The 27,792-nt window shown below is 44.2% G+C and overlaps 1 protein-coding gene across 1 annotated transcript; it reads right to left on the reverse strand.

Moving 5' to 3' along the window:
* On the reverse strand, positions 1-27,309 carry si:ch211-166a6.5 (clustered mitochondria protein homolog). Its single transcript, XM_012863497.3, has 28 exons — positions 27,030-27,309; positions 25,250-25,359; positions 24,952-25,123; positions 22,835-22,966; positions 22,580-22,734; positions 22,326-22,480; positions 18,898-19,020; positions 18,674-18,806; positions 17,257-17,349; positions 16,983-17,149; positions 14,556-14,735; positions 14,014-14,454; positions 13,844-13,917; positions 13,647-13,751; positions 13,461-13,561; positions 13,212-13,364; positions 13,051-13,113; positions 12,180-12,412; positions 12,007-12,091; positions 11,693-11,846; positions 11,444-11,583; positions 9,430-9,510; positions 9,214-9,339; positions 9,014-9,123; positions 8,815-8,908; positions 8,604-8,729; positions 8,452-8,525; positions 1-792 (listed from the first exon to the last, which is right to left on the reverse strand). Exons 1-28 carry the CDS (start codon positions 27,076-27,078, stop codon positions 273-275), a joined length of 4,149 nt encoding a protein of 1,382 aa, XP_012718951.2. The 5' UTR covers positions 27,079-27,309; the 3' UTR covers positions 1-272.
* Positions 27,310-27,792: the final 483 nt, after the last annotated feature.

Genomic DNA, 27,792 nt, shown 5'->3' on the forward strand with positions numbered 1-27,792 from the left:
TAAAAGAAGACAATGTGTTTTTATTACAGCAGAGTAAAAACTTTATTTTTGGAAGAGAGAAAAAAAAAGCATACACACAACACAAATTTCTCATAGCGTCTGGGACACTGAAACATCTCAAAACAGGAAAGAATACTCGTCGTCTCTCTTAATACTACCTTCCTGTTGTTTCGATCAAATTAAAATGCTAATTTCAAGGATACTTTCATCTCACAGCAGTGTCTGTAGAAAACGCGCACCTACAAACCGTGGTGCGTTTTTTTTCAGTGTTTTCACTCTTCAGCCGCTCCGTTGGCAGTAACACTGTCTACTCCGTTTACCGCCTTGCTCCCTGTTCCAGTGCTAGATTTTGAAACAACATCTGCCCAGGTCAGTTTACTGGTGAGAGCAGATGGGCTGGGTATCGTGTCCATGTCTCTATTTAGGTCCCCGTTTTTCAACCCCGAGGCAGACTGCACCCCCCCTTCATTCCCTGCCTGGACCCCAGCATCTGTAACTTCTCTGTCAGCTTCCCCATCGGTTTTCTCATGCTCTGCCGCATGACCGTTGGCTAAGGCACCTGCACCGCTCTCGGCAGACGTCGCCTCCTGTGGCTGCTGCTGTTGGCTCTCGCTGTCTTTCTTCTCCGCTTCCATCCCTCCGTTCCCGCTTCCACTTTCTTTGTCCGAGCTTTTCTCTTCTTTGCCAACGAGATGTGAGTTAAGAGGCCAGATCGGGAGCTTGAATCCCAGCTCTTTTGCTGCCGCGGCCTTTCGTTCCAGGTGTTTCTGCTTATACTCCTGGAACCTGTCGCTATGAAAGCACAGAGGAGAGAGAAAAAAAAGTATCTCCTTTAATTATAATCATGAATCCTCCTGTTTAGTTTTTAATATAAGAATACAAAGACAACTGAAAACAAGTCGCATTATTTTCATGCCTTGAACATTTTTATATACTTGAAAATTTGTTTCTTTTGATCTTCATAATTGAAGATGAATAGCGAGCTGATCTCTATCAGAGGACAAACATGTTCAAGCCAAACATAATCCCCCTTTTTTTTATATCTGGCTCACATCTACGGGATTTGGAAATCCGTACTGTTTTATTTTAATATAAATGAGAACAAAACTTGCTTTTTGAAGAGTATCGTCAATCTTTACATCTATTTATCGAACACATGGTGATTTGTTTACTATTATTGTGTTTTAAACGACGAGAAAGCATGGCTCTTATTTGGAAGAGTTATCTTTGATGAAAACTTTTGATGTTGCGGACAAACTCCTGTTTTCTATGGTAATTTCAGGGCACTCCAGACTGTAGTGCGATGGTGTGACACCCCTGTCTCTCTTTCTTTCCATGTGCAACCTAGACAATACAAATATGTCCCAATGTCCAATATACGCTATAATTCTTCTAATTTCATTTACAAAATGATGCTGCTGATTTTGTTTCTGCACCTGTCCTGAGCCGTCATCGCAATAAAATCTGCCCCAGACACGTATCTGATTATGTAAAGCTGAATGACAAAATGTGTCTAAGTGAAGTGGGTGGGGGCAGCCTGAAGCTGTTTAGGTTCTCTTATACAGACACGCGAAAGAAAAGGCTTAAACTAACCGATAATGTTTAAAAAGAAAAGGAGAAAGCATTTCTGAAAAGTGAGTGGTGTTAAGGTCTATTTTGCTGTATATAGAAGATATTTTATAGTTTTAAAGACAACACCCCTCAAATGTAGACCTTATAATGATGTTAGGGGCAGACTCCTGGTTCAGCACAATATGTATTTAGAGCTGGGGTGTCAAACTCTGGTCCTCGGCGGCTAGTCTCCTGCGACCTATATATTGTTACAAACTCTTACTAAAACTGAAGCATCCCTCTGCTTTTCAGATTAAATATGGTAAAAATATGTATCCGATTTTTTTCAAACTCCTCTTAAAAGCTTTTTTTCAAAGAGCAGTACTAGTGATAAATGTTGGAGGGGTTGAGGTCAAGTGGGCGATCAGACCCACATATTCTGGGACTGTCGTCAAATACAAAAGGAGAGAGAATACTAAAAGTTTACATTCCTTTTGTTCCTGTAATTTTTATACTTGAGGTGTTCCCAGACCAGTTTACTTTAGACCAAAGGAGTCACCTACATAATCTTCTGATGACAGCAGGGAAGATTATTACAGTCAACTGGATAAAGCCGGACTCACCCAACATGGATCACTGGATACAAAAGATGTATGGCGGTGGAAACCTTTTGTGACTTATCATAATTAAGGGGCATTCACTGTTTGATTATATATATTATTTTATTATTATCCCTGCATAATGGTAAATTGAGAATTTAGGAATTTATGTATGAGTAATGGTGTGAAACCTCAGTCTCAGGTTTAAATCTTTAAAATGTTTGTATGTAAATTACCTGTTTTTGGATGGCAAAGTAGAAAAAAAAGAATATATAAAAGAGGTGAGAAAGTATTTTCTGTATTGCATGATAATGTCAGGAGCCTAAATGGTCATCGTTTGTGTTGTACCATCTCCTCGGTCTTGATTGCTGTACGCGGCGCTTCACTTTCCACGCTGGTGCGTAAAAACACCAAAACGCACAGAGAAAGAGGCGCATTGATCTGCAGCAATACGATTCAAAGTCTGCCTATTTGCGCCGTGATACAGGAACCAATTTAACTTTCAATAAGCCTTCTCCTTCCAGAAATGACCGAACAGATGTGTTATTGTTCGTTTTTTGTTTTTTTAATCTTTTTTTCTCTCTGCGATTTTGCCAAACATGACCGCTTTATACAAGCAGGCAACTGCAGAAAAATGCTGATAGGGGAGTACACATTAATATCAAATAGACAAAAAACACAACATAAAAATAGGCGCATCAAGATCACAATCTCAGCAAGGTGATTCAGAACATTTTGATGCTGTGTGACAGTCAATAAATCTTGCTAGTTTTTATGAGACACTAATTACCTCCTTTGATCATTGAGAGCGTATTTGTGTGGGTGTTTTATTTTTCTTGTACTATCAACCAATCACAGCTCTTAAAAACAGCGTCACACCTAGTAACGGGATTAACCGCATCTTTCCACAAAGATAAAAACAAAGCTAAAAAAATTTCTGACGTCTCCTTACTCAGAGTTACTACCTATCCCAGGTAGACATTTTTAGGCTAAGATTGAAGCTCTCTGCGAATCTTTGTGAATACAGACAACGATCTGACTGGTGGAACTCTTTATTTGGAAGTTACGATAATATCTTTTTAACATTTAACTCAGCTACAACTTCTGCCCTTATAGATCATAGACATCAGTTGGGTTAATGTTTAAAATGTAGCAGTAGCCCCTCCCTGGGCTGCCACCTTACCGTGGTGGAGGGGTTTGAGTGTCCCAATGATCCTAGGAGCTATGCTGTCAGGGGCTTTAAGCCCCTAGTAGGGTCACCCAAGGCAGACAGGTCCTAGGTGAGGGACCAGACAAAGTGCAGCCCAAAATGCCCCTTATGATGAATACAATTATTGGACCTCGTGTTCCCTCGCCCGGACGCGGGTCACCGGGGCCCCACTCTGGAGCCAGGCCTGGAGGTGGGGCACGTTGGCGAGCGTCTGGTGGCCGGGCTTTTGCCCATGGAGCCCGGCCGGGCTCAGCCCGAAGAGGCGACATGGGTCCCCCTTCCGATGGGCTCACCACCTGTTGGAGGGGCCAAAGGGGTCGGGTGCAATGTGTAACGGGTAGCAGTGGAGGGCGGGGACCTTGGCGTTCCGATCCTCGGCTGCAGAAGCTGGCTCTTGGGACGTGGAATGTCACCTCTCTGGTGGGGAAGGAGCCTGAGCTTGTGCGCGAGGTTGAGAGGTTCCGACTAGAGATAGTCGGACTCACCTCGACGCACCGCTCTGGCTCCGGAACCAGTCTCCTTGAGAGGGGCTGGACATTCTTCCACTCTGGAGTTGCCCATGGTGAGAGGCGCCGAGCTGGGGTTGGCATACTTGTTGCCCCCCATCTCGGTGCCTGCACGTTGGGGTTTTCCCCGGTGAACGAGAGGGTGGCCTCCCTCCGCATTCGTGTGGGGGGACGGGTTCTGACTGTTGTTTGCGCTTATGCGCCAAACAGCAGTTCAGATTACCCACCCTTTTTGGAGTCCTTGGAAGGGGTACTGGAGAGTGCCCCTCCTGGGGACTCCCTCGTTTTGCTGGGGGACTTCAACGCTCACGTGGGCAATGACAGTGGGACCTGGAGGGGCGTGGTTGGGAGGAATGGCCCACCTGATCTGAACTCGAGTGGTGTTTTGTTGTTGGACTTCTGTGCTCGTCATGGATTGTCCATCACAAACACCATGTTCAAGCATAAGGGTGTCCATATGTGCTCTTGGCACCAGGACACCCTAGGTCGCAGTTCAATGATCGACTTTGTTGTCGTTTCATCTGACCTGCGGCCGCATGTCTTGGATACTCGGGTGAAGAGAGGGGCGGAGCTCTCCACCGACCACTACCTGGTGGTGAGTTGGCTCCGATGGCGGGGGAGGAAGCCGGTCCGACCGGGCAGGCCCAAACGCACTGTGAGGGTTTGCTGGGAACGTCTGGCGGAGTCCCCTGTGAGGCGGAGCTTTAACTCCCACCTCCGGGAGAACTTTAAACACGTCCCGAGGGAGGCGGGGGACATTGAGTCTGAATGGACCATGTTCCACGCCTCTATTGCTGAGGCGGCTAGTCGGAGCTGTGGCCGCAAGGTTGTCGGTGCATGTCGTGGCGGCAACCCTCGAACCCGCTGGTGGACACCAGCGGTGAGGGAAGCCGTCAAGCTGAAGAAGGAGTCCTATCGGGCTTTTTTGGCCTGTGGGACTCCGGAAGCAGCTGATGTGTACCGGCAGTCGAAGCGGCAGGCGGCTCAGCTGGTCGCCGAGGCAAAAACTCGGGCGTGGGAAGAGTTCGGAGAGGCCATGGAGAAAGACTTCCGTACGGCTTCGAAGCGATTCTGGTCCACCATCCGCCGTCTCAGGAGGGGGAAGCAGTGCAGTACCAACACTGTTTACAGTGGGGGTGGTGTGCTGCTGACCTCGACTCGGGACGTCGTGAGTCGGTGGGCGGAATACTTCGAAGACCTCCTTAATCCCACCAACACATCTTAAATGGCGGAAGCAGAGCCTGAGGACTCTGGGTCGGGTTCTCCCATCTCTGGTGCTGAGGTTGCCGAGGTTGTTAAAAAGCTCCTCGGTGGCAAGGCTCCGGGGGTGGATGAGATTCGCCCTGAGTACCTTAAGGCTCTGGATGTTGTGGGGCTGTGTTGGTTAACGCGGCTCTGCAACATTGCGTGGACATCGGGGGCAGTTCCCCTGGATTGGCAGACTGGGGTGGTGGTCCCCCTATTTAAAAAGGGGGACCGGAGGGTGTGTTCCAACTACAGAGGAATCACACTCTTAAGCCTCCCTGGTAAGGTCTATTCAGGGGTTCTGGAAAGGAGGGTCCGTCGGATAGTCGAATCTCGGATTCAGGAAGAGCAGTGTGGTTTTCGTCCTGGCCGTGGAACACTGGATCAGCTCTACACCCTCAGCAGGATTCTGGAGGGGGCATGGGAGTTTGCCCAACCAGTCTACATGTGCTTTGTGGATCTGGAGAAGGCATTCGACCGTGTCCCCCGGGGGATCCTGTGGGGGTACTCCGGGAGTATGGAGTACCGGACCCTTTAATAAGGGCTGTCAGGTCTCTGTACGACCGGTGTCAGAGTCTGGTCCGCATTGCCGGCAGTAAGTCGGACTCGTTTCCGGTGAGAGTTGGACTCCGCCAAGGCTGCCCTTTGTCACCGATTCTGTTCATAACTTTTATGGACAGAATTTCTAGGCGCAGCCAAGGTGTTGAGGGGATCCGCTTTGGTGGCCTTAGGATTGCGTCTCTGCTATTTGCGGATGACATGGTCCTATTGGCTTCATCAGGGCGTGATCTACAGCTCTCACTGGAGCGGTTCGCAGCCGAGTGCGAAGCGGCCGGGATGAAAATCAGTGCCTCCAAATCCGAGACCATGGTCTTGAGCCAGAAAAGGGTAGAGTGCCTTCTCCGGGTTGGGGAGGATGTGCTGCCCCTAGTGGAGGAGTTCAAGTATCTTGGGGTCTTGTTCACGAATGAGGGGAGGATGGAGCGGGAGATCGACAGGCGGATTGGTGCAGCGTCTGCTGTGAAGCGGGCGCTGTACCGATCCGTTGTGGTGAAGAGAGAGCTGAGCCAAAAGGCGAAGCTCTCGATTTACCGGTCGATCTACGTTCCTACCCTCATCTATGGTCACGAGCTTTGGGTCGTGACCGAAAGAACGAGATCCCGGATACAAGCGGCTGAAATGAGTTTTCTCCGTAGTGTGTCTGGGCTCTCCCTTAGAGATAGGGTGAGGAGCTCAGTCATCCGGGGAGGACTCAGAGTAGAGCCGCTGCTCCTCCACGTCGAGAGGAGCCAGTTGAGGTGGCTCGGGCATCTGGTCAGGATGCCTCCTGGACGCCTCCCTGGAGAGGTGTTCCGGGCACGTCCCACCGGGAGGAGGCCCAGGGGAAGACCCAGGACACGCTGGAGGGACTATGTCTCCCGGCTGGCCTGGGAACGCCTTGGGATTCCTCCTGAGGAGCTGGCCCAAGTGGCTGGGGAGAGGGACGTCTGGGCCTCCCTACTGAAGCTGCTACCCCCGCGACCCGACCCCGGATAAGCGGAAGACAACGGACGGACGGATGTAGCAGTAGGCAGAAATTATTCAAAAGGAACTCTGATCTGATACAGGGAACCTTGTCCAAAAATAAAAAAAATTAAATATTTGTTATTTATTTCAGGAATGTTAGTTTTAATTTGGAAGTCAAAATATGTTTTTGAACACTGTGTGTTCGTGATCCCATGCTGTAACTTTCAAGCACATGCTGTAAAGCCCTTGTTGAATACACACCTCTTTAAAACTTTTTTTGATCCATCATCTTAGCTTGTTTATGAAATTCCCCTAATCTGCTCACCTAAATTGCAGTGTAAAAAAAGTATTGGCCCCCTTATTCATTTCTTCTTCTACATGCCGTCATTACTGCTAGACGTTTCATCTTTTGTTACCCCTAAATGTTTTATTTAAAACAAATTTTAATATCAAACTCGCAGAAGCAGAACAAATACAAAAAGCAGGTAGGAAATTATGATTTGGAATCAAACAAATAGCTATCCAAGCCAACCTGGCCTTTTATGATAAGAAAGCTGTCGCCCGTAACTGGTTGCGTTTCCCTTGGCAGCAACAACTGCCATTGGGGATTTGTAAAGATGAACAATGAGTGTCTTACAATGTGTGAAAGACCTCTTCTTTGCAGAGTTTTTTTATTCAGCCACATTTGAGGGGTTTAATGAACAATGATTTTAAGCCAGATTCGAGTCAGAACTTTGACTAGGCCACTCAGAAATCCCTTTTTGCCCTAAACCCATTCATAGCTGGACAGAGCTGATCTGTTTGAGCTTTTAAAAAGACCTTCTGGATTTTGTGAAAAGGAGCAGAATTTATGTTTCCATAAATTAGTGCAAGTTGTCTCCATTTTATTGTGGCTCCAAGTTCCCAAGCCGTAGGAATGGCTTTTAACTGTTTCCAGGCCAATGGACCACAATGCCTGTTTTGTCTTGTGTTTTTGCTGTCAGACTGGTTCCATTTAAGTGACTTCTTGATTCTACAAGTCTAGGAGTAAATATGTTTATGTAAAGTGAAAATTAATCAAAAATGTGGTTAATCACATCAGTTAATTAAAAATGAGGGTGAATCATTTTTCTATGGAACCAGGTTGGTTAGGATAATTTTTTTCCCTAAGAAAATTAAATCCTCCTTTGAAAACCACATTTTTAGAATTCAGGCAATTTTCTTCTGATATTAAAATTGGTTTGATAATTTGAATTATTTAAGTTTGAGAATAACAAAACAAATCTGTTAGCAGGCATAAACCTGTTTGGGTCACTCCATAAATTAAGAAATGCTATTCTGTCTTGAGACTTTCTCTCCTTTTCCCTCTCCTTATCTTTACTTGTGAAGGCTTTGGGTTGCAAAAATCTGCTAGATTTGGAGAAATTCTGCAAGGTAGAGTGGGAAAATACCCAGCTCAAAAAAAAATAAAGGAACGCTTTAAAAAGACACCAGACACGAATTCCTTTATCGTCCAGGAACTGCCTGCAGACTCTTGCTACTTAAGGCCGAGCATTATCTGGGAGGAACCACTGCGCCATCAAAGGGTCTACCAATGGGTGTCAGGATTTCATCCTGATCCCTAATGGCAGTCAGGGTGCAACCGTTTATCCTGTACAGGTCCTCCATGGATAGGCCTCCCCAGACCAACACTGACCCACCACCAAACCGGTTATATTAAACAATGTCGAGCTCTATTTGGCATTAAGATATCAATTTTTATTGCCACATTGCTAGACAGGACACTGGGGAAAAAAAACAAAAAAAAAAACAAAACAAAGTTGCAGGAAGCATTCTAGGATTTGTGACTATTTACCTGCGTGTAATCCTCCTGATCCCCGTAACCAGAACCATCTGCTCCAGAATAGTGTCAGATGTAGGGGTTAGACACTGAGAACAGAAAATACAACAACATGAGCATCTTTCCCCCCCTTTAGAAGACTTATTTACATGAGCTAAACCACCTACCTCCACGGCTTGCTCAGCAGAATCGCCTCCTGCCTGTCTGAGAGTGCGTTCTACCTTGACTGCCTGCTTGGTTATGGTGCCCAGGAACTCTTTGCTACAGCGTGTTTGTGAGTGATCTTCTCCAAACTGGAAGATAAATTCAACGTAAGTAGACACGCACAAAGAAAACGATCAGTCTGACTTTCTCTCTCAGTCTCACTCAATTACGAACCAAGGACGTAAAGGCAGAGAAGGATTCTTTCTCGTGTGTCATCGCACTTCTGTAGTCTCCTTTACTGCACATCCACTGGGCCAACAGGTGGTGGCTGCACAGAGGAACGGAGGGTTTGTTATGACATAGAAAAGGTAAAAAAATCTGCTTACTTAGCGTGCTGCCAAATTTCCAGTGTGAGCTTTGAGTGACATCCTACCTGAGAGCGGTATGCAGATCTGTGGGGCCGAAGAAGGAGGTGTTAAGTTTCAGGGCGTTCTTCAGGAACTGTCCTGTTTGGTCTTCTGTCAGCACCAGCCCAAGACAGCTCTGCAAGAAAACACGTAGGAGGAAAACCTGAACCACGGGCTAAAGCTGTACCTCCTCCTTTGTTCACTCTGATAAACTGCTTTGACCTACGTCCAGTGTTGCGGCGTACGGGTGGTCTTCTCCATGGACTGTTAGCATAAGCAGGCGAGCTCTGAGAAGACATTTCTGAGCCAGGGTCGTCTCTCCTCCAGCATACGCATACACACCTAGAAGGGCCTATAAATCACACAACAATGATAACAAACCCACTGTGACAACTCAAATGAGCAAACGTTGATGATAATGATATATACAAGCTGTACTCACGTATTGCTGTATGGTGTTTGGATGGTCAAAGCCAAGCAACCTCTCACTGATAACCACTGACTTCAGCTGAACGCTGCGAGCCTTCAGGACAGAAAAGGTCAGGGTCAAATTTTGCCTAATAGTGTTATTGACATCCTGAAATGTGTGACCTTACACTGCAAAAAATAACTAAAAATAGGTAACATTTTCTTGAAATGAGTGTATTTTACCTTGATTTGAGCAGTTGCATAATTGTATTTGCCAATGGAAAGAGTAGATTTACCTCTAAAATAAGATAATTAGATATATTGCACCTGAAATAAGATAATGGAGATTAATTGTTCCTATTTTTAGTGCAAAAAATCTTATTCCATTGGCAAATATTTACCTGCTTAAATCAAGAATAAATACACTAATTTCAAGAGATTTTTACTTACTTTTGGTTCCCTTTTGCAGTGTAACAGTATTGTAAGATGTATTACTACAGTAAAGGTAGCAATACAGTCTCCTTTACGGTGCCTTGCAAAGGCATATATAAACCCTTAAACCACATTATTGGGATTTTACGTAATAGAACTCAAAGTAGTGCGTGATTGTGCAGTTAGAAAAGAAAAGGGATACATGTTTTAAAAAAATGTTAGCAAATAAAACTCTGAACGACGTGGAGGTAATTTGTATTCAGAGCTCCAAAGTCAAGGATTTGCTTAGGCACCTTTCAATGCAATTCCATCTCCAAGTCTGTTGGACAACTTCTCTAACGGCTTTGCACATTTGAAGACGGGAGTTTTTGCCCATTCCCGTCTGTAAATGACTTCCTCCTCGGACAGACTGGATGGTAAGAGACAGTGAAGATAAATGAGCAGCCTTGCCATCAATTCTCAATCGGACACTAACAGAAAAACATTCTTTGATTTGAACTAGTCTGGCTGGATGGGTCGTTCCCCTTCTCGAAGATGAACCTTTGCTGCACTATCGAAACGTTCTCTTTTTGGCCTTTTTGCTGGTTTTCTTCCTGGATTGCCCTGACTCCATCCTTCGTCACATTAGCTCTGACCAGCTCCCCTGTCTCTGCCGACGATAAACCATCGCCGTTACATGATGCGGGCACAGTCTTGGTTCAACATGGGAGTAGTGTGTTTAGGAGGTTGTGCACTTTTAATTTTCATCCACATGTAGTGTAGGTCAAAAAGTTCCATTTTGGTTTTCTCTACCTAGGGTCTGTCCTTTCACATATTTGACGTGTCCCCGTGCTACAAACTTGAAACATGTCTTTCTTTCAACAATTATTTTATTCTTGCCAAACAGTCAAAAACACTCAATCTTTAGTTGTCCTTGGATGCTCTCCTTGCGTTCCAGTTTAGGTGGGCAGCCATGTTTTGGTAGGTTTGCAGTTGGGCCTTGTTTTTTCATTTTCAGATATTGGATTAAACAGATATATGATGTTTAAAGTCATGGCTATTGTTTTATAACCTAACTATACTATAAACATCTCCACAAACTTGTCCCTGACCTGTCTGCTGTGTTTCTTGGTCTTCGTGATGCTTTTTGTTCTTTAATATTTTCTAACGCCTTCCCAGGACAGCTGGATTTATACTGGAACTAAGTCACTCACAAATGAACTATAATCACTAATTAATTAACTTCTGAAGGCAATTGATTGTACAAGATTTTACTCACCGGTATCAGAATAAATTGGTCTATTACACAATACACAATAGCAAACTGCACTTTTCAGATATAACTTTATATGATACTTTGAAAACAATGTATCCTTTTCATTTTATCTCATTTATGCTCTGCTTTGTGTCAGTCAATCATATAAAAATCACAGTGAAATACATCGTTTGTGGCTTTAATGTGCCAAAAGCTTCCTGCAATTTAAGGGTAATAATACCCTTAACATTACTCAAAAATAATGTTGAGATAATTAGCCATATTCATCATTGACTGAAGAATGCAAATAAAATACTTTAAAATCTCCTTACATGCCGTCATTACTGCTAGAGGTTGAAAGGCTATGGAGTCGTACGCATACCTCAGCTGCTTTCCCCTGCAGGAAGGCCACCTTGGCCAACATGCTGTTGCAGTAACAGGCGTCAACGTCCATGTCATCACACACCCTGCCGTACAGGTAAGCTGCTTCCTTCAGCTGTTCGTGGGCCTTATCTAGCAGGCCTGCACACCAGGATGGGGAAATGTGAAACATATAAGAGCCATTCATGAGCATGTGTTAAACGTTTAGCCAGCAGGTGTTGTTTTTTTCTTTTTTTTCTTGTAGACGTACCCTTCTCAATGGAAATCTGCGCAGCACGGTATGCTCTAGAAGCATCCACAGTCGGCATGTCGATGTGCTTCACAATGGGGAAGATGTTAAGGACGTCGTCTGGACTCATGGGAGCCTTGTTGTGGTTGTCAAGGATGTAGTCTTTCAGTCGCAACTGGTGCAGGAACACAGAGAGGGTTACCCTTTTTCCTTAAAGTTTATGTTGCTTTCAGTCTTTTAAATATTTCTAATACATACAGTGTGTCTTACCGTGAATGCATCGTTAGAAAAGTGAAATATTAATTCAAAGAGACAAAGTGTAACGTTTAGTTTACCTGGACTCCGGTCTTTAAACAGAACTCCCTCAGCAAAGAGATCTTTTGAAGTCCGTAGTGCTCCACCAAGTGATTCGGACCAGAGCTATGAGAGAACGGCAAGGGTTAAACATCAACTTAACCGTTGCATATCAAGCAAAGCAGGTGAACAGGCAAGGTCTGCGTCTTCTCACCCAAGACTGTCAGAGATGCCGTATGTTTCGGCAGCATCTTGGCAGACCAGATTCCACAGCTCTGACCCAGTGAGCATACTCCAAGGCGTGCTCTCCGAGGCCCCGGCCCCACGGCCCCGCCTCCTGGACTTTTTCTTTGCGTCCTCCCCGACAGGAGCGGGCATGAAGTGGTGCACCAGCAGGCAACCGAGGAAGTGAGTGACGGCAGCGGAGAGACTCGGCACGTCCACGCCCTGCAGAGACATGACCCGTTGCTCAGCCCTATTTCCTGTGGAGGACCACACCTGCTGCTACAGACCCAGCCAGAAGTTTACATACACTCAACAGGGCCATGAGCTGTCATACTCAGTTGGCCCTTTTAATGGTGCACGTCAAGGCTTTTCAGTTCCCGATAGCAGGATTCACAACTTTGGAGTTAAATGGAGACACACCCGTGGATGTATATCAGGGCAGAACCTCAAACACTGCTTCCTTGTGTGGAAATTTAAGGAAATCCACTAAGATATAAGGAAGAGATCTTGATGATCTCTACAAATTTGACATGTTTAGGTACAATTCCCAGATGTCAATGTCAGTGTTTCACTGTGGCTCTGATCTCAGTCCCATAGAAAACATGTGGCCAGAGCTGAAAAGGTGTGTGGGAACTAAGGGACCCACAAACCAGACTCAGTTACACCAAAATTACCGTAAACTACTGTGAGAGGCTCGTGGAAGGATAACAAAAATGTTTTTGACCCACGTCATACCATTTAAAGACAATGGTAGAAAATATCAAGGTAATGCATGTAAACTTCCAACAGCAACTTTCTTTTATATTAAGGAGTTCAGACATAAGAAATAATAGGAGTTATTACAGGATGCTGCAAAGTACCTGTAGGAAATGGTTGAACACTCTTCTTGTTGAACGGATGAAAATTTCACTTATAGTTGATCTCTATTTAACACAAAAAAAGGAGAAGGAAGAACGATGTTAGGAAAGCAGTCGCATTATTACCGTTTTAAAACTTGTCAATTTGAGGAAATGAAACTAACCATTATGTGCCTGAGGCGCTCCTTGTGCTCTGACTGGCAAATAGCCTTGACCACGTGCCCCAGGTAGCGCAGGTTGATGCCTCTCTGGTGTAGCGCCTGCTTCAGGGACGCTCCGTCCATCGGCGCCTCGTTGCTTTGTAGGCAATACTGCAACTGCGGACACAGTCATTACAACACATTATGCGCTGATTTCTTTGTCACCCAGAATTTCCCTGTGACAAGAAAATGGGAAACATTGGAGACGCGTACAAAGGCTGGTATCTGGTGCGTGATGATAAAAGCTGCAGCTTCTCTCAGCAGCTTCTCCTGCAGGTTTGTTGAAGCGCTCTCAGTGGGAGGAAAACTTATCCCTGAATGCAAAAACACAAAGAGTTGTGTGTTTCAGTAAGGATCTACTGCGTGTTATTTCTGGGGAGGCACAGTTAGTGTGTGTACCTGGCGAGAAAACGTTTGGGTTAAAGCGCATCTCAAAGATAATGTCACTGACTGAGCCCACGTCTCTGCATGCGGCTCGCACTGCATCGGTCGCCCGAGAGTCACCTAAGAGAAAAAAAAGAAATTGATTCAGAATAAAAAAAGTGTGTTTTGTGTCTTCATTTCCATTCACATGGACGTGCTAAAAGACTCCTTACAGGCTGTTGCACATTCTTCAAATCCTCCGTTTTCCTCCATCTTCTCCTTCACACGTTGAGTAAACTGACAATGTCTGAAAACCCGACAACAAAAAACATATTGTGTTTAATAGGGGGGGAAAAAACATGTTAAAACTGAATTCGAAAGATTTCTTTCACGCTGAGCTCACTTATGCTGAGTGAAAGCCTGCACCAGCTCTGGCCTCAGCCTGCAGAGGCCATGAGGAAAGCTTTTTGGAAGCCCAGAAACGCCCTGGTAATTCTCTGGCCAGCCTTCCTTTCCATTCCCGTCCCTCTCCTCGTCATCCTCTTTACAGCTTTTGCTGCTCTCTTCATCTCCGTTAACTGTTTGACTTTGTGTTTTCCCTTCTGGACAGAAGTTGGCATCGGCTGGGAAGCTTCTGAAGACATCTAGTAGGTAGAACCTCCCGTCGGCCCCCAGGAGCCCCTGAGCATCCACGGAGGTGAACAGAGGCACCTGGTGACCCTTGGGAGCCACAACAACATGTCTCTGGATGGACAGATTCTTGGCCGCGTGAGCCAGCAGGGACAGCAGCCGTCTGCGATGAGCGGATTCTTGGGGTCCTGCATTCACTCCATAAAGCAAACCTCTGAGAAGAGGAGGAGAAAACAGATTTAGCTCCAGATGCACATAGCAGTCTCACCCAGCTCACCTCTCCAGGAACAAACAAGGGCCACAAGTTGAAAGTACCTCGAGGCAGGAGAGTCTTTCTGGTCCTGTTCTGAGCTTTCAAAGCCAGGGGCCAGACCCTGGGCCGACAGACGCACTCCTCTGTAGTCTACGATGGCGGTGGGTAAGGTATGCAGCCCCTGCAGCCCCTCTAAGTCGCTGTAAGCCTGTATGGCTTTAAGCTCCAGCCTCTGAGCTGCTCTGTAAGCGGGAGATGAGAAAAAATAAATAAAACAAACTGAATAAAAAAGTGAATTTATTATTTGATACAAGGGCCTGGTAAACGTGTTAAACCTCAAACTAAGTATTTTTTGTTAATCCAACTTTTAATTTCAGGATTTTTTTTTCAGTGGGGAAAAGAAATCCCACAGTGTCACAGCAAAAGTATTCCCAAGCTTTTCACATTTTACAAGCAAAAACATGTATGTAATGTATTTTGTGAGGATTTTATGTGACAAAGTTGTTGCTGCTATTGCACTTCTGGTTAGACCTTAACTGCATTTCGTTGCCTTGTACCTGTACCTGTGTAATGACAATAAAGTTGAATCTAATCTAATCTAATCTTAACAAAGGATAACAGTTTCCTTTCTTTATCGCCCTGTATTTAGCTCCATCCATCTGACCAACTAGCTTTCCCGCAGCATTCCCATGATGCTGTCACCCCCATGTTTCACTCTGGGAATGGTGCATTCAGAGTGTTGTTCGGTGTTAGTTTCCACCTCACGCAGCGCTCTGCATGTTGGATAAGAAGTTCAATCTGACCAGAGCACCTTCTTCCACGTGATGGTTGTGTCCTTTAGATGGTTGGTGCCAAAACATAGACAGGATTTCTCAACAATAGCTTTCTTCTTGCGATTCTTCTGTAACGGCCAGATTCGTAGAGAAGACAACTAATAGTTGTTGCGTTGACAGATTCTCCCACTTGAGCTGTGAATTTCTGCAGCCCCTCCAGAGTCACCACGAACGTCTATGGCTGCTTCTCCAAAAAATGCTTTATGTACAGTAAAAATTATTGCAACTGTAGCATTCATTGAACTAAACTAAATTTTATGTAATACTTTGATTAGATTGTTTAGGAACGTTTTATTAGCTGTCCCTCATGCTTGCCTGGGGAACCAGTTTGAAATGATTTACAGGCCAGTTTATCTTAGATACTCTTCAATATGGGAAAGACAAAAGAGCATGCCAGACAAATGAGTGTTGATCTTAATATGTGAGGAAACAAGCCAAAGACAATAACAGCTCTCCTAAACTCGCCCACATAATCGTTCAAATGAGCTTAAATCAACTGGAACTATGCAAAACACAACAGGACATGAACTAATGTTTATCTTCCAGCCACACAGTTTGAGTAAGCTGGTTAGCTTTATGTCAAGCATTTCGTCTAGGAGTTGACCTGGATTCAAAGTGCAAGCTGTGGAACATGGTTGTAAAACAAGATGGTAGCCCTGCCATCGTTAACAGTGATAATATAACTAAATGTTTGCTGCTAGTGGCTTTACTCAACGTGTTAAGAACAGACTTCACTTGTGTAACTTCAAAATAACTTTAAAAAGTAATGAGTGAATTAAAGTATCTCATATTATAATTAAAAAAAGTTTCCTCTTTACAATATTTTGACAATATATTTTCCTAAACATATTCTGTTCATGGAAGCTCAATGATGGCATTGGCAAAATAAAATCCCGATTTTCCAACAATTAAATCTTGATAAATTGTAAATTTGAATGAATTGATTAAATCCATTTATCGGCCAACCCTACATCTTGGTATTCCTTCAGTTTCGTGAGTTTATTTATAATTTTCTCTTTGGTGCGGATGAATCCTGCTTTCTCCATCTGTGGGACCAGCTCAGCATACAGCCTGTCCTTCTGGGTGGTTGACACAAGTTTATCCTGAAACTCTGGACAACCCCCAAAAACTGATAAACTACTGGCTTCCCTGAGCAGGCCACTGCAGATTCTTTGTGTTTTTCGCCCTGCTGGTTGTTTCTTTGTCCTGTGGCGTCCTCACCGTGCCTCACCCGTGGAATCACCTGGACCGGCCCACTGGTGACACCACGGGAGACGTCAAGGTTCCACAGAAAAAACAGCTATTCTGCGGTGAACCGAGTCGAACCGTGGCACCTTTTTTTTCAGCAAAAAAAAAATAAAAAACGCCACTGCAGTTTGAAAACCTGTGCAGGAACCGGAACGGGTTCCGAGCCTTGTTATTGGAAAAGGCCTAACAGTGAGAAGCGCGGTAAGGACGGTGCACAAACTCACTGTTAGAGAACAGCAGCACAGAGCCGCATCTTGTGTTCACCACGTCTCAATAACAATTTATTGGCCTAACCCTTCAATACACCTCTTTACGAGGGGTGACAGCTATAGTGTTTGCTGTGTAAGTGTACCATTTCGCATGCATACTATCTCACATGTGTGCTAAAAGACTTTAGACCTTTATTACCTGCGACCCCGCTCACCACCAAACACTGAACTCGTGGCCCCCTGGCTCATGAACAGGCCACTCCACAGGAATGCTGGGTCCTCTGGGTTTCCATTTACCGGCTCAACAAATCCATCCACAACAGTCTCAGCGCCCTGCATGACCGTCCTCACGAAAGCGCTGTTAACCTGAGGTGTGAGTGAAAAGGTTGGGGGCAGAAAAACAAATGCAGAAACATGTGGAAACAGCACTCTTGTCAAAAGTGAAATCTTTCACCGTTTCTTTTTTTTCTTACCTGCAGCAAAGTTTTGTCTCTCTGCAGCCTTTCATCCAGACTTCCCTGGGGAAGATCTCTGGCTGCTTGTAACTCCTCGTTCCAGTCTGGAGCCTGAATGCGAGACCCACAAACAGCAGCTTAGATACAGTATATTTATCCTGTTCTGTCTCTCTTCGAGGTCGGTCGTGTTTTTCTCTCCTTTTCAGCTTTCACCCCCCCTGTTCCCCCTCTCCTGCTTCGGCTGCTATGTCTTGTCTTTCTGAGCACTTTCTTCATATCAACCGAACTCTGAAAAACATGGATCTGGTAAGCTGGTCTCTCAATGCTATTGATAAAAAAAATTTCGACGTCCTGATTTGACTCATTTTGTGGGATACACCCTATATTCTTGGATGGAAAACGGTGTGTCTTTCGACTTTGTCATTCCTGGACGTTTAAAACGTTTGCATGTTTGGATTCAGGATACTTGGATTTCTACTTATTGGATTTGGTGGACGTTTGATGTATCAGCAAATACGGAGGATGTCGGTAGCCATTTAGCCTTGATCAGGCTGCCGGCTGCATATGACGCGCTCACTAAGGCGGTGAACGGACAGATCTGGAAGGTGGAGGAGCAGAGCCGAAAAGCTGGCTGTGCTGGTATGCAGACTGGCTTCGGTGGTTGAACTCAAAGGGTGATGGTATAAAATCTGGAAGTGAAATGCGGAAAAGCCCAAAAATTTGGAAAATTGGATTTCACCATTTGGAGCCAGCAAAAGACTTAAAGCTGACAGGAAAGTCAGTGCAGCTTGTCTCATAACAAATAACATATTTGGATTATGCCCTCCCTATCTCTACTCCTGGATTGTAATGGCGGAGAGTGCTCAGAACTCTACTCTGCTCCCTCCTCCCCCGCTGACACCTGTGGATGCTTTCTAAACTGTTAGCTGGCAGATAACATCAAGGACAATGGCCTCTGGAGAGTGTTCACGGAAATATAAACACTTTCACCCAAACAGACACACATAACTGATGCTCATATAAACTGATGAACTTACACGCGGCTAGTCTCAAATGTTTACCTTCTGCTAAATGTGTCTCATCTTATTTGTACTTTTTGTGCAAGAGGTTTTTTGATATCTCAAACTGTATCCTGTTATAGGATAAAGTATGAGTTATGTTTTTTCCCCTCCCACCTTCCTTTTTTTGTGGCCTCTATATTTTCACAGAGTAATGGCAGCGCCATCTGGGCACTGTGTAAGGCGGTTCCTTGGCAGCAAGGCCTCAGTAAATCGTCTCCCTCTGAAATGTTTGTGATGTTTGTTTGTTATGTTGTGGCGATTGTACTGAAACAACAATTTCCCTTTTGGGATTATTAAAGTATTTCTGATTCTGATTTTATGCAAAGTATCGACAAATAAAAACAAAATCAAACTACTGATGTGCGCTGAATAACCTGTGCAGCTGCATGGTCATCCACCCCCAATCTACTGAAGGTGTTCTTGTGAGTGCGAGAGGCACACGGAGGTCCAAGCCAGCACAGCGTGTGATAAGGAGTGGGCATCGCCTCTATTGATGGCTGTTGTGGCCTAAAGAAGGAAAGGCATCATGCACTTTCATACGCATCACACTCAGCTGCACGGGCTCTGACACAATACAGCGGTATTTAACATTACTTACCTGTTTTTGAGTGTGCTAAAGGCTTGTTTAAAAGTAGGACTGATGTGACACAGCAAGTCAGTGAGACAGTGACAGACGGGAGAAGACTGTGCGGGACGAGGGTCGAATATATCTTCAGTGGACCTAAACAGGATGAAAGAAGAAAAAAACAAACATTGTCACGTTAAAACTTCAATGTGTATTTTGTGGGAACTGACATGGCAGACCAACACAAAAGTAATACATAATTATTTAGTGGAAATAAAATAGTTTTCAATTAGTTTTGCAAATAAAAATCTGTGAACTTTGTATTCAAACCCCCTAATCGATATTTTGCAAAACTTCCTTTTGGTACAGTAGCAGCAGCAAGTCTTTCCGAGTATGTCTACCAACTTTGCACATGTAGAAACCAAAATCATTGACCATTCTTCTTTGCAAAATATCTCCAGCTTAGTCAGATTGAATCGTCTTTCTGGATCATTCTAACTCTTGAATATACTTTTATCTGAACTGCTTTACTTTACTACTGGTTGTTTGTATAGACTCTGGTCCCGCTTGAAGGGAAACCTCCACTCTCGTCCCAAGTGTCTACAGCCCTCAAAAATAATTTCTTTCAGGATTGTCCTAAAATTACCTCAATGCTAAACAAATCTCTTTTTTATCTTCTTCTTTCAGCTTCTCCCTTTAAAGGGTCACCACAACCAATCATCTGTTTTCATCTAACCCAATCTTCTTCTCTAACACCAACTACCTTCATGTCCTCTTTCTCACTGGACCATTCAAACACATGGATATACTTTGATCTGAACTGCCTGCAGATGCAGCCTCAACATCTTTATACTGATGTACTCACTATCCCTCCTCTGTACATGTCCTAACCATCTCAGTCTGGCCTCTTTGCCTTTATCTCCAATGCATCTAACATGAGCTGTCCCTCTAATGTACTCATTCCTGATCCTATCCACCCTCGCCACTCCCCAAAAAGAACCTCAACATCTTCATCTCTTCTACCTCTAGCTTTGCCTCCTGTCTCTTCCTCAGTGCCACTGTCTCTAAACCAGACATCTCTGGTCTCACCACCGTCTTGTACACATTTCCTTTCATTCACACTGATACGCTTTAGCCACACAGCACAGCACTTTTCTCCACCCACTCCAACCAACTTGGACACATTTCTTCACCTCCCTTTACCTCTTAAAGTCCTCCACCTTCGTTATCTCTGCTCCATATAACCTCATGGCTGCACTTGGGTTCTCCTCATTCAAACACGTATTCACCTCACCAATGTCTTACAGCTCCCATACATGTCCTGCACCACTCTAACATGCTTCTCTGACACTCCGAACTTCCTACTTCAATACTACAGCTCCTCTCTTGACACCCTATCTTGTGCTTTCCCTAGATCTACATAAACAATGCAGCTCCCTCTGACTCTCTCTGTACTCCTCCATCAACATCATCAGAGCAAATACTGCATCTGTAGTACTTTTTCTTGGCATGGAACCATACTGCTGCTCACCGATGCCATCGTCTGACCTCACTCTAGCTTCCACTACACTTTCCCATAACTTAATTGCATGACTCATCAACTTTATTCCTCTCTAGCTGCCAAAACTTTGCACATCTCCTTCTGTTTTTTTTTAAATTGGTACCAGCACACTTCTCTTCCATTTCTCTGACAGCTTTTCACTCTCTAAGGTAAAAACTGTACTGCTATCCCTCCTAGACACTTCCATACCTCCACAGGTATATCATCAGGACCAACTGCCTTTCCACTCTTTCTCCTTTTTCACTGCTTTTCCTGACTTTGTCCTTATTAATATGTGACACTTCCTGATCGATAGAGGTTGCTTCTTCTACTCTTTGCTCTCTCTCATTTTCAGTATCCATCAACTCTTCAAAGTACTCCTTCCATCTTCCCACACACTTGTTACACATGTTAGTAAATTTCTTCATCCTTCCCATCTCCGTCTCTCTGCCTTTCCAACCTCTATAAATCCTTCTCTCTCCTCTTGCTGTCCAACCTATCATACAACTCCCTGTATGCCCTTTATTTGGCCTCCACTATATCTACCTTCACTTTACCCTGCATCTCTCTGTACTAATGACTCTCTTCACAGTGCCCCACTTCTTAGCTGATCTCTTCTCTGAATGCAATCCTGTACTTCCTCAATCCAGCACCAAGTCTCCTTGTCATCTTTCCTTCCGGAGGAAATACCAAGTACTCTCTTACCTGTCTTCCCAATAGCGTTAGTTGCAGTTGTCCAGTCGTCTGGAAGCACCTCCAGGAAACCCAGAGCCTGTCTCAACTCTTTCTTGAAAGCCACACAATTTTCTTCCTTTTTCAGCTTGCACCTCTCTGTCCTCTGCTCGGCCTTGTCCTCTTCATCTTCCTCACCATCAGAGTCATTCTACACACCACCATCCTATGCTAGCATCACACCCATCATATTATCTGACACTATTTTACATCCATAACATTCTTAACAAACTCCTCCTTCAACATAACTCCTACACCATTTCTCTTCCCATCCACAATAGGGCAGAACAGCGTAAACCCAGCACCTATAAGCTTCCAGCCTTGCTTCCTTTCCACCTGGTCTCCTGAACACACAGTATGTCCACTTTCCTCATCTGCATCATGCCAACCAACTCCCTAGTTTTTCCTGTCATAGTCCCAACATTGATTGCTTTTCATCAGTTGTTTTCATCTTTTTCCTTTCTTTCTTTCGAGTGGTCGCGTCAACAGATTCTCTCACCTGAGCCGTGGATCTCTGCACCTCCATGAAAGTTACAGTACCATGGAAATCTTGGCAATTTTTCTGATTAATCCTCTCCATGCCTGGCCTTTCAGTTTAGGTAGATGGCCATATCTTGGTCAGGTTTGCAATTATGTCACGCTCTATTTTCATTGCATACGTTAAACGGTTCTCTGTCACATTCTCACAGCCTGGGATATCGTTTTATTACCTGATTCTGCTTTAGGCTTCTTCCCAACATCTCCACAGCTTTATCCCAGACCTGTCTGTTGCTCCTTGCTCCTCATGATGCATTTTGTTTACTGATATTCTCTAACAAACCATTCATGAATTCACAGAACTGATATTATTTACAAAAACGACACACAGGTGGACTCTATTTACCAACCAAAGAGATTCTGAAGGAGATTGGTTGTATGTATTTTGTTTATGGGTATCAGGGAAAAAGTGGCGGAATACAAATGCAGATCAAACATTTTAAATACCTCTGAGTCTTCCCCCCACACACACACTTTACAGTTGCATGTCGCTTTGTGTTTTTCATATAAGTCCCCCAAAACGATATTGACTAAATTGCTTCCTGTCAAAATGTGACAAAGTTCACCTTTTGCAAGGAACTGTGCATCCTAGAGAGGAAGTTGTTTTAACATATAAAAAAACCACACAACTGTCTATCATAAATGTGCTGACCTGTTCAGGAAGAAACCTTTGGGACAGGATGTGATGTCACAATGTCGACCCTCCATTGTCACCACAGTGATGTACATGAAGTCTCCCTGCAGCTTCCTGTGTCCTGGAGGGGGGTGCCAGCAGCTGAGAGACATGTCCTTCAGGTAACTGGGGGCCTGGTGACACACACATAAAGTGGAGGAGGGGAGGGTAGATTTGTGTTTTCTTTGCGTACAACTAGCCAGATTCCCAGACAAACACTTGTATTAACCCACCTCTGGTTGAGAACTGTGTGGTAGCAGGGCCATAAGTGGTCTTTCTGAGGAACCAGGCAGGAGGTAGTCAGGTGGAGCTCCATCCTGGCTGGCTGATTCTCCCTTTGTGTTGCTTAACGAGCGCTTCAGGCTCTTTCCATTTGGTAAGCTGGAGTCTGTACCAGGAACAAAGAGAGACTTCAGAATGAGTCAGAAACTATTTTGTGCCTTTCTGTTGCCCTCTCCTCTCAGAGGACGGTTTCTTTGTGCATTTACCAGGTGTGTGTGTGAGTGTCTCCAGTACGCTTGGCGACCGTCCTTCTCTCAGTGCATCATGGGGTCCGGATGCCCTCAACAGCTCCACAACCCGAGCCAAGTGGTGCCTGGCTGAGTGGAAGGTATAAGGCTCTGCAGAGACACGCACTGGTTAGCATGAGATTTAGCCTGACCCTCTTTATGAAAGTCACAGTGACGTGGGAAAGGTCTAATGAACACGCGAAATGAACAACGCTGCTCGCAAAGCATCCAGAACATCCACCTGTGGAGAATGACCAGTTGGTTGAGATAACTTACATCTAAGCTACTAATAATAACATTTCTGTACCCTCAGTGGGGCGGGTGCCCATCTCCAGCAGTCAATGAGCAAAAATCAGGGCATACCTTGAACTGCTCACCAGTCTGTAACTCACATCCAAGGGGAATTTACAGACGCCATTCAACCTAATCTTCATGTTTCTGGACCATGGGAGGAACCCAGAGTATCCATGGAGACCCCATACATGTTTTTGAGAAAATATGTAAACTCTGCGTATAATGGCCCAGGCTGGAATTTGACCCCAGGACCTTCTTGCTGCAAGGCACCAGTGCTAACAACTGCGTCACTGTGAAGCCTTAAATACAACAGATAAACACTAGACAGGAATGCAATTGCAATGATTTGTTTCAATAAACTGACTGGTAGAAGGTAGAAAAACTGGGACGGCCCTGCCTGGTCATTGCTTATTGTTGCAGGAACAAACCATTAGCTTGGAGTGCAGCAGGAAAACCGACTGACAGCACCTGGGTTGGACCTTCACACCTATATAAATGCCTGGCTGCTGTGCAGCAGGGGGTGACTTCATCTCTCACCCATCTTAGCCATGCCTGTCCTCTGGGCCATATTTGTTTGCTTAATCTAGCACACCCTTTCTCACCCTCTCCTACTGACATGTCTGATTTTACTGACTTCACACACCATACCGTTTTTCGTTTTTCTGCTGTTTTCTTCAGAATAAACGTGTGTAAACTGCCCACTTGTGGCCTTTCCAATTACTTTTTGTCATAACCAATGAGCCAGGTTTTGTCAATGCAAATAATTTTTTGACAGTGCTATTCAAACATATTTCATATCTATTTTAGCTGTTTCATTGGGATTCAAGTGGAAACAGAAAATACAATGTATTTTAATCGCCATTTATGTGAAAGACCAACACAAAGCAGAGTACATTAGTGAACTTGAAGGAAACTGGTACAAAATTTCTCAAATGTTTATTTATTTTTTTTACCATTAAAAATCAGACATGTGTGGCAATGCTTTGTGGGATCATCTTTTGCTGCAGATTACAGCTGTAAGTCATTTAGGGTATCTCTCTAAAAGCTGTGCACATCTAAAGACTGGGTCTTTCTAACATAAATATGCTTTGATCTAAAGCTTTCCATCGTAGCTCTGGCTATATTTTTTCAGGACCTCCTTGTATTTCAGCTCCATCCACGGTGTTTTTTGTAGGCAAAAAAGTTAATTTTATTTTTATCTGACCAGAGCACCTTCTTCCACATGTTTGCTGTGTCCCCTGCATGGCTTGTGGCAAACACCAAGTGGGTCTTTTCATGCCTTTATCTTGCTAGTCTTCTATAAAGGATAGATTTATTAAATGCACGACCATTAGTTGTGCTATCATCAGACTCTCCCCCTGAGCTGTGGATCTCTACAGCTCCTCCAGAGTTACCTTGACCCTCTCGGCTGATTCTCTTAAACGCTCTACTTGCAGGTTTAGGTGGAGGCTCGTGTCTTGGTTGGTTTTCGGGGGTGTCACACTTTTTCCATTTTCAGATAATGAACTGAGCCGTTTCCCATGGGAAGTACGTAACTTTGGGTATTGTTTTATAAACTAACTCTGCTTTAAGCTTTTCCACAGCTTTCTCCCGGAGAACAACTGTTTTCTCAAAATTTGATTTGATGGGTTTCAGGCGACTGAATACATCAAGGAGAAAGAGTACTTTTTCAATTATGCTATAAATGACTAATCAGTACAACTGTGACTAAATCCGCTCTAACCGTAGATATAAACATTACTGAATCATGTACTTACAGTGTTAAATCACACAGGATAATTCAACATGTAACAAAATAGTACCTTCAACCAGACGAATGAGAGCTCCTGCCTTAAGTCCCTTAAGACTTTGCAGTTCAGCGAGTGGATCCAATGTCGTCCCAGCTAGAGCTAGAGACAAGTTGGAGCGTGGACACACCTCATTCCTCGAGAGCAGGGCCATTATTGCATCTTGAACGAGCCAAAATGCATTTACCTACACGGCGCAAACACAAAACGAACCTCGCTGTAACTCTAGATCAGGTGAATAAAATTGAATTGTGGGATCTGATGGAAGAGGAGACCGATACGCTGTCTCGGCCTCTCGCTGTTGTCTTTGTACCTGCAGCTCAAACATCTCTACTCCTGCTCCTTGGATCTTCACAGGAAACGCCGTGCCCTCATCCTGTTTGATATCAACGGCATCATCTCCAGAGGGTGCGTTGATTGCATCTGTGCAAAGGAGAGAATGGAGAAACCCAACTAAGTGAGTGATTACAGGGTCTAGTGAAAGAGGAGAAAATAATTTGGGTTATTTTCCCTCCCGTCTGCATATCCCTGAACGGTCTCCAGTTAACCAGACCTGGAAAATACCTGGATGACTGAATAATGGATGGAGTATAATCATGGCATGTTTTGATTTTATCAGTTGTTCACGTTTTTGAATCACAACCTTTTTAACAATCACCTTAAGCTAACCTGAAGAGTCTTTGTGTGTGAGTTTGTAGGGAAAGACAGAAAAGAAAAGAGGGGGGGGGGCATGCCAGGAAGAAGATAAATAGGGTGAGGCAACAACATTTACACACACATGTAGAGCCAGAGGGAAAGCAGGACTCAGCGTGTTCTGTTGTGTGACTAAACCTGCTCAATTTGCCCATGAGCCTTCATGTCATCTCCAGGTGAAACGACAGCCACACCCAGTTCTGGTTTTGGCAGACGGCACAATGCAGCCACAGAAAAAAACTGAAAGTTTGACTACTAATAAAGACTGAAGGCACATAAAGGCACAACAATCCTGATCTCTGTGTGATTACTGCTCTTCTTTCGACAGTGAATCATTTGCTCATGTTCTCAATCTGGATCTGCTTTGCTACTGGAAAGCTCCCAGTGAATAGGTAGCTGCTATTGGCTAAAGGAACGTGCCTCCTCTCTGGAAGCTAAGAAGGCATCATTTGTTCTCTACAGCAGCTGCTGCTTTATTATAACAGGAAAAAATAAGCTAAACTTCTATGAGAATCACCCCTCTGGTTCAAAAACTGTTGTTTATTTTTACATTTTTGTCACAATGTGTCATATTTAGCATTTTCTTTACTTAATTTGGAGCAACCTAGAAATAAGAAAAATAATGATTACATGCCAAATCTCTGGTAATAATTAGGAGATTAAAGATTGTGATTAAAACATTGTCTGTCAGTTGAAAACACGGCTCTGACTTTTGTTTTTTTTATGCAGGAATGATCCATGATTTGGTGGGAATGGCTTATAAAACACTGCTCTGCATGGAGTCAGCTACAAGATCACGATTTTTAAAAGACCTGCTAAAAGCCAGGGGGAATTAACACTTGAGATCCCTTTAAGACTGTCTAAAATATAATGAAAAAAATAAAATAAAAACTGCACTGTTATATATGTGGAATACTAATAGCACAAAGTAACATCGACAGTCTTAATGTTAGGCCAATATTTAGTTATTTTATAGGTTAAAAAGCTTGACTCAGTCTAATCCCGAGTGAGTCAACACAAACTGAACAGTAATTCAATCATTCAGCTCTATAAAAAGGGGAGTGGCAAATGTGTAGGAAAGGGAAGAAGACACACTGGAGCGCGTTGCTCCTTCTTCTCATAATAAAGTTTTAAAATTGTCATAACTGAGTAGTTACAATGTTATTGAGTGCTTCAGCCATTTTGTAACACATGTATTGGCAACAGAAAGCCTCTTAAAATGCAGAAAATGAAAAGCAAGTTCTCCAAGAGGCTAGAAAGCAAGCTCCAGCCATGTTAGAGCGTCAGTGCTTTGCCAGATCTCCCACCCTACTTCCACACATTCTTCAGTCAGGAGAAGAAGCCACTGAACGGAAAAGAAAGAGGAAGAGAAAAGACCTGCGATTACAGGGATTACTCACCAGTTTTGACCTGATTTCTTCCTCCTCCTTTCCTCACTTTGTCCTTCATGGCTGGGAGTTTTACTTCTCTGTTGCTCCCTAAGAAAAGGTCCTGTCTAAGAACTGCTGGAGCAGAAGGGGGTGGATGAACAGCGTTTGATTTGTGCAGTCGGACTGTGTGTGTGTGAGAGAGAGAGACAGAGAGAGAGAGAGAGAGATAGAGAGAGAGAGGGGGAGAGAGAGAGCCCAGTGGAGTGAAAGTAAACGGCTCACTGTTCAGAACTGTGACTCATGCCCCTCTTTACAAGGCAAACTCAACTTATCTGTTCCCAGTGTGCAAAAAAAAGAAAAAAAAAAGCCACACCCTCCTATTGCTCCACACAAGCTCAGAAACTTTGCTGGACTGGGTGTGTCTGTTGTAGCTTCACTCACTCTTCCTCCCTCAGGCATGTTTCACTCCTCCCCCATAAAGCCTTGAAGTAGAAGTGAGAACTGTGCACAAAGCTTTTGGCATTTTAAGTTTATTCTGTTCCCACAGATGTTTTTAAAGAGCTATTTCTTCATATTGTCAGAAACGGACACAAGGCAGGATGACAAATATGCCATATCTTTTAAACTGGATGCACTCTCCCACTGTACTGCGAAGCTGATCCTTCTGGGTGCAGCCACCCTGTTGATTAAGTCGGAGTTTGCAGAAAATACAATCAAGACATGGCTGAACTTCCACAAATGGGTGTATCTGTGTGTGACTTGGTTCCTCCTGATTGTTCAGCTACACCTACTG

This window comes from Fundulus heteroclitus, chromosome 12 (genome assembly GCF_011125445.2).
Source record: "Fundulus heteroclitus isolate FHET01 chromosome 12, MU-UCD_Fhet_4.1, whole genome shotgun sequence".
In the NCBI taxonomy this organism is placed as follows: domain Eukaryota; kingdom Metazoa; phylum Chordata; class Actinopteri; order Cyprinodontiformes; family Fundulidae; genus Fundulus; species Fundulus heteroclitus.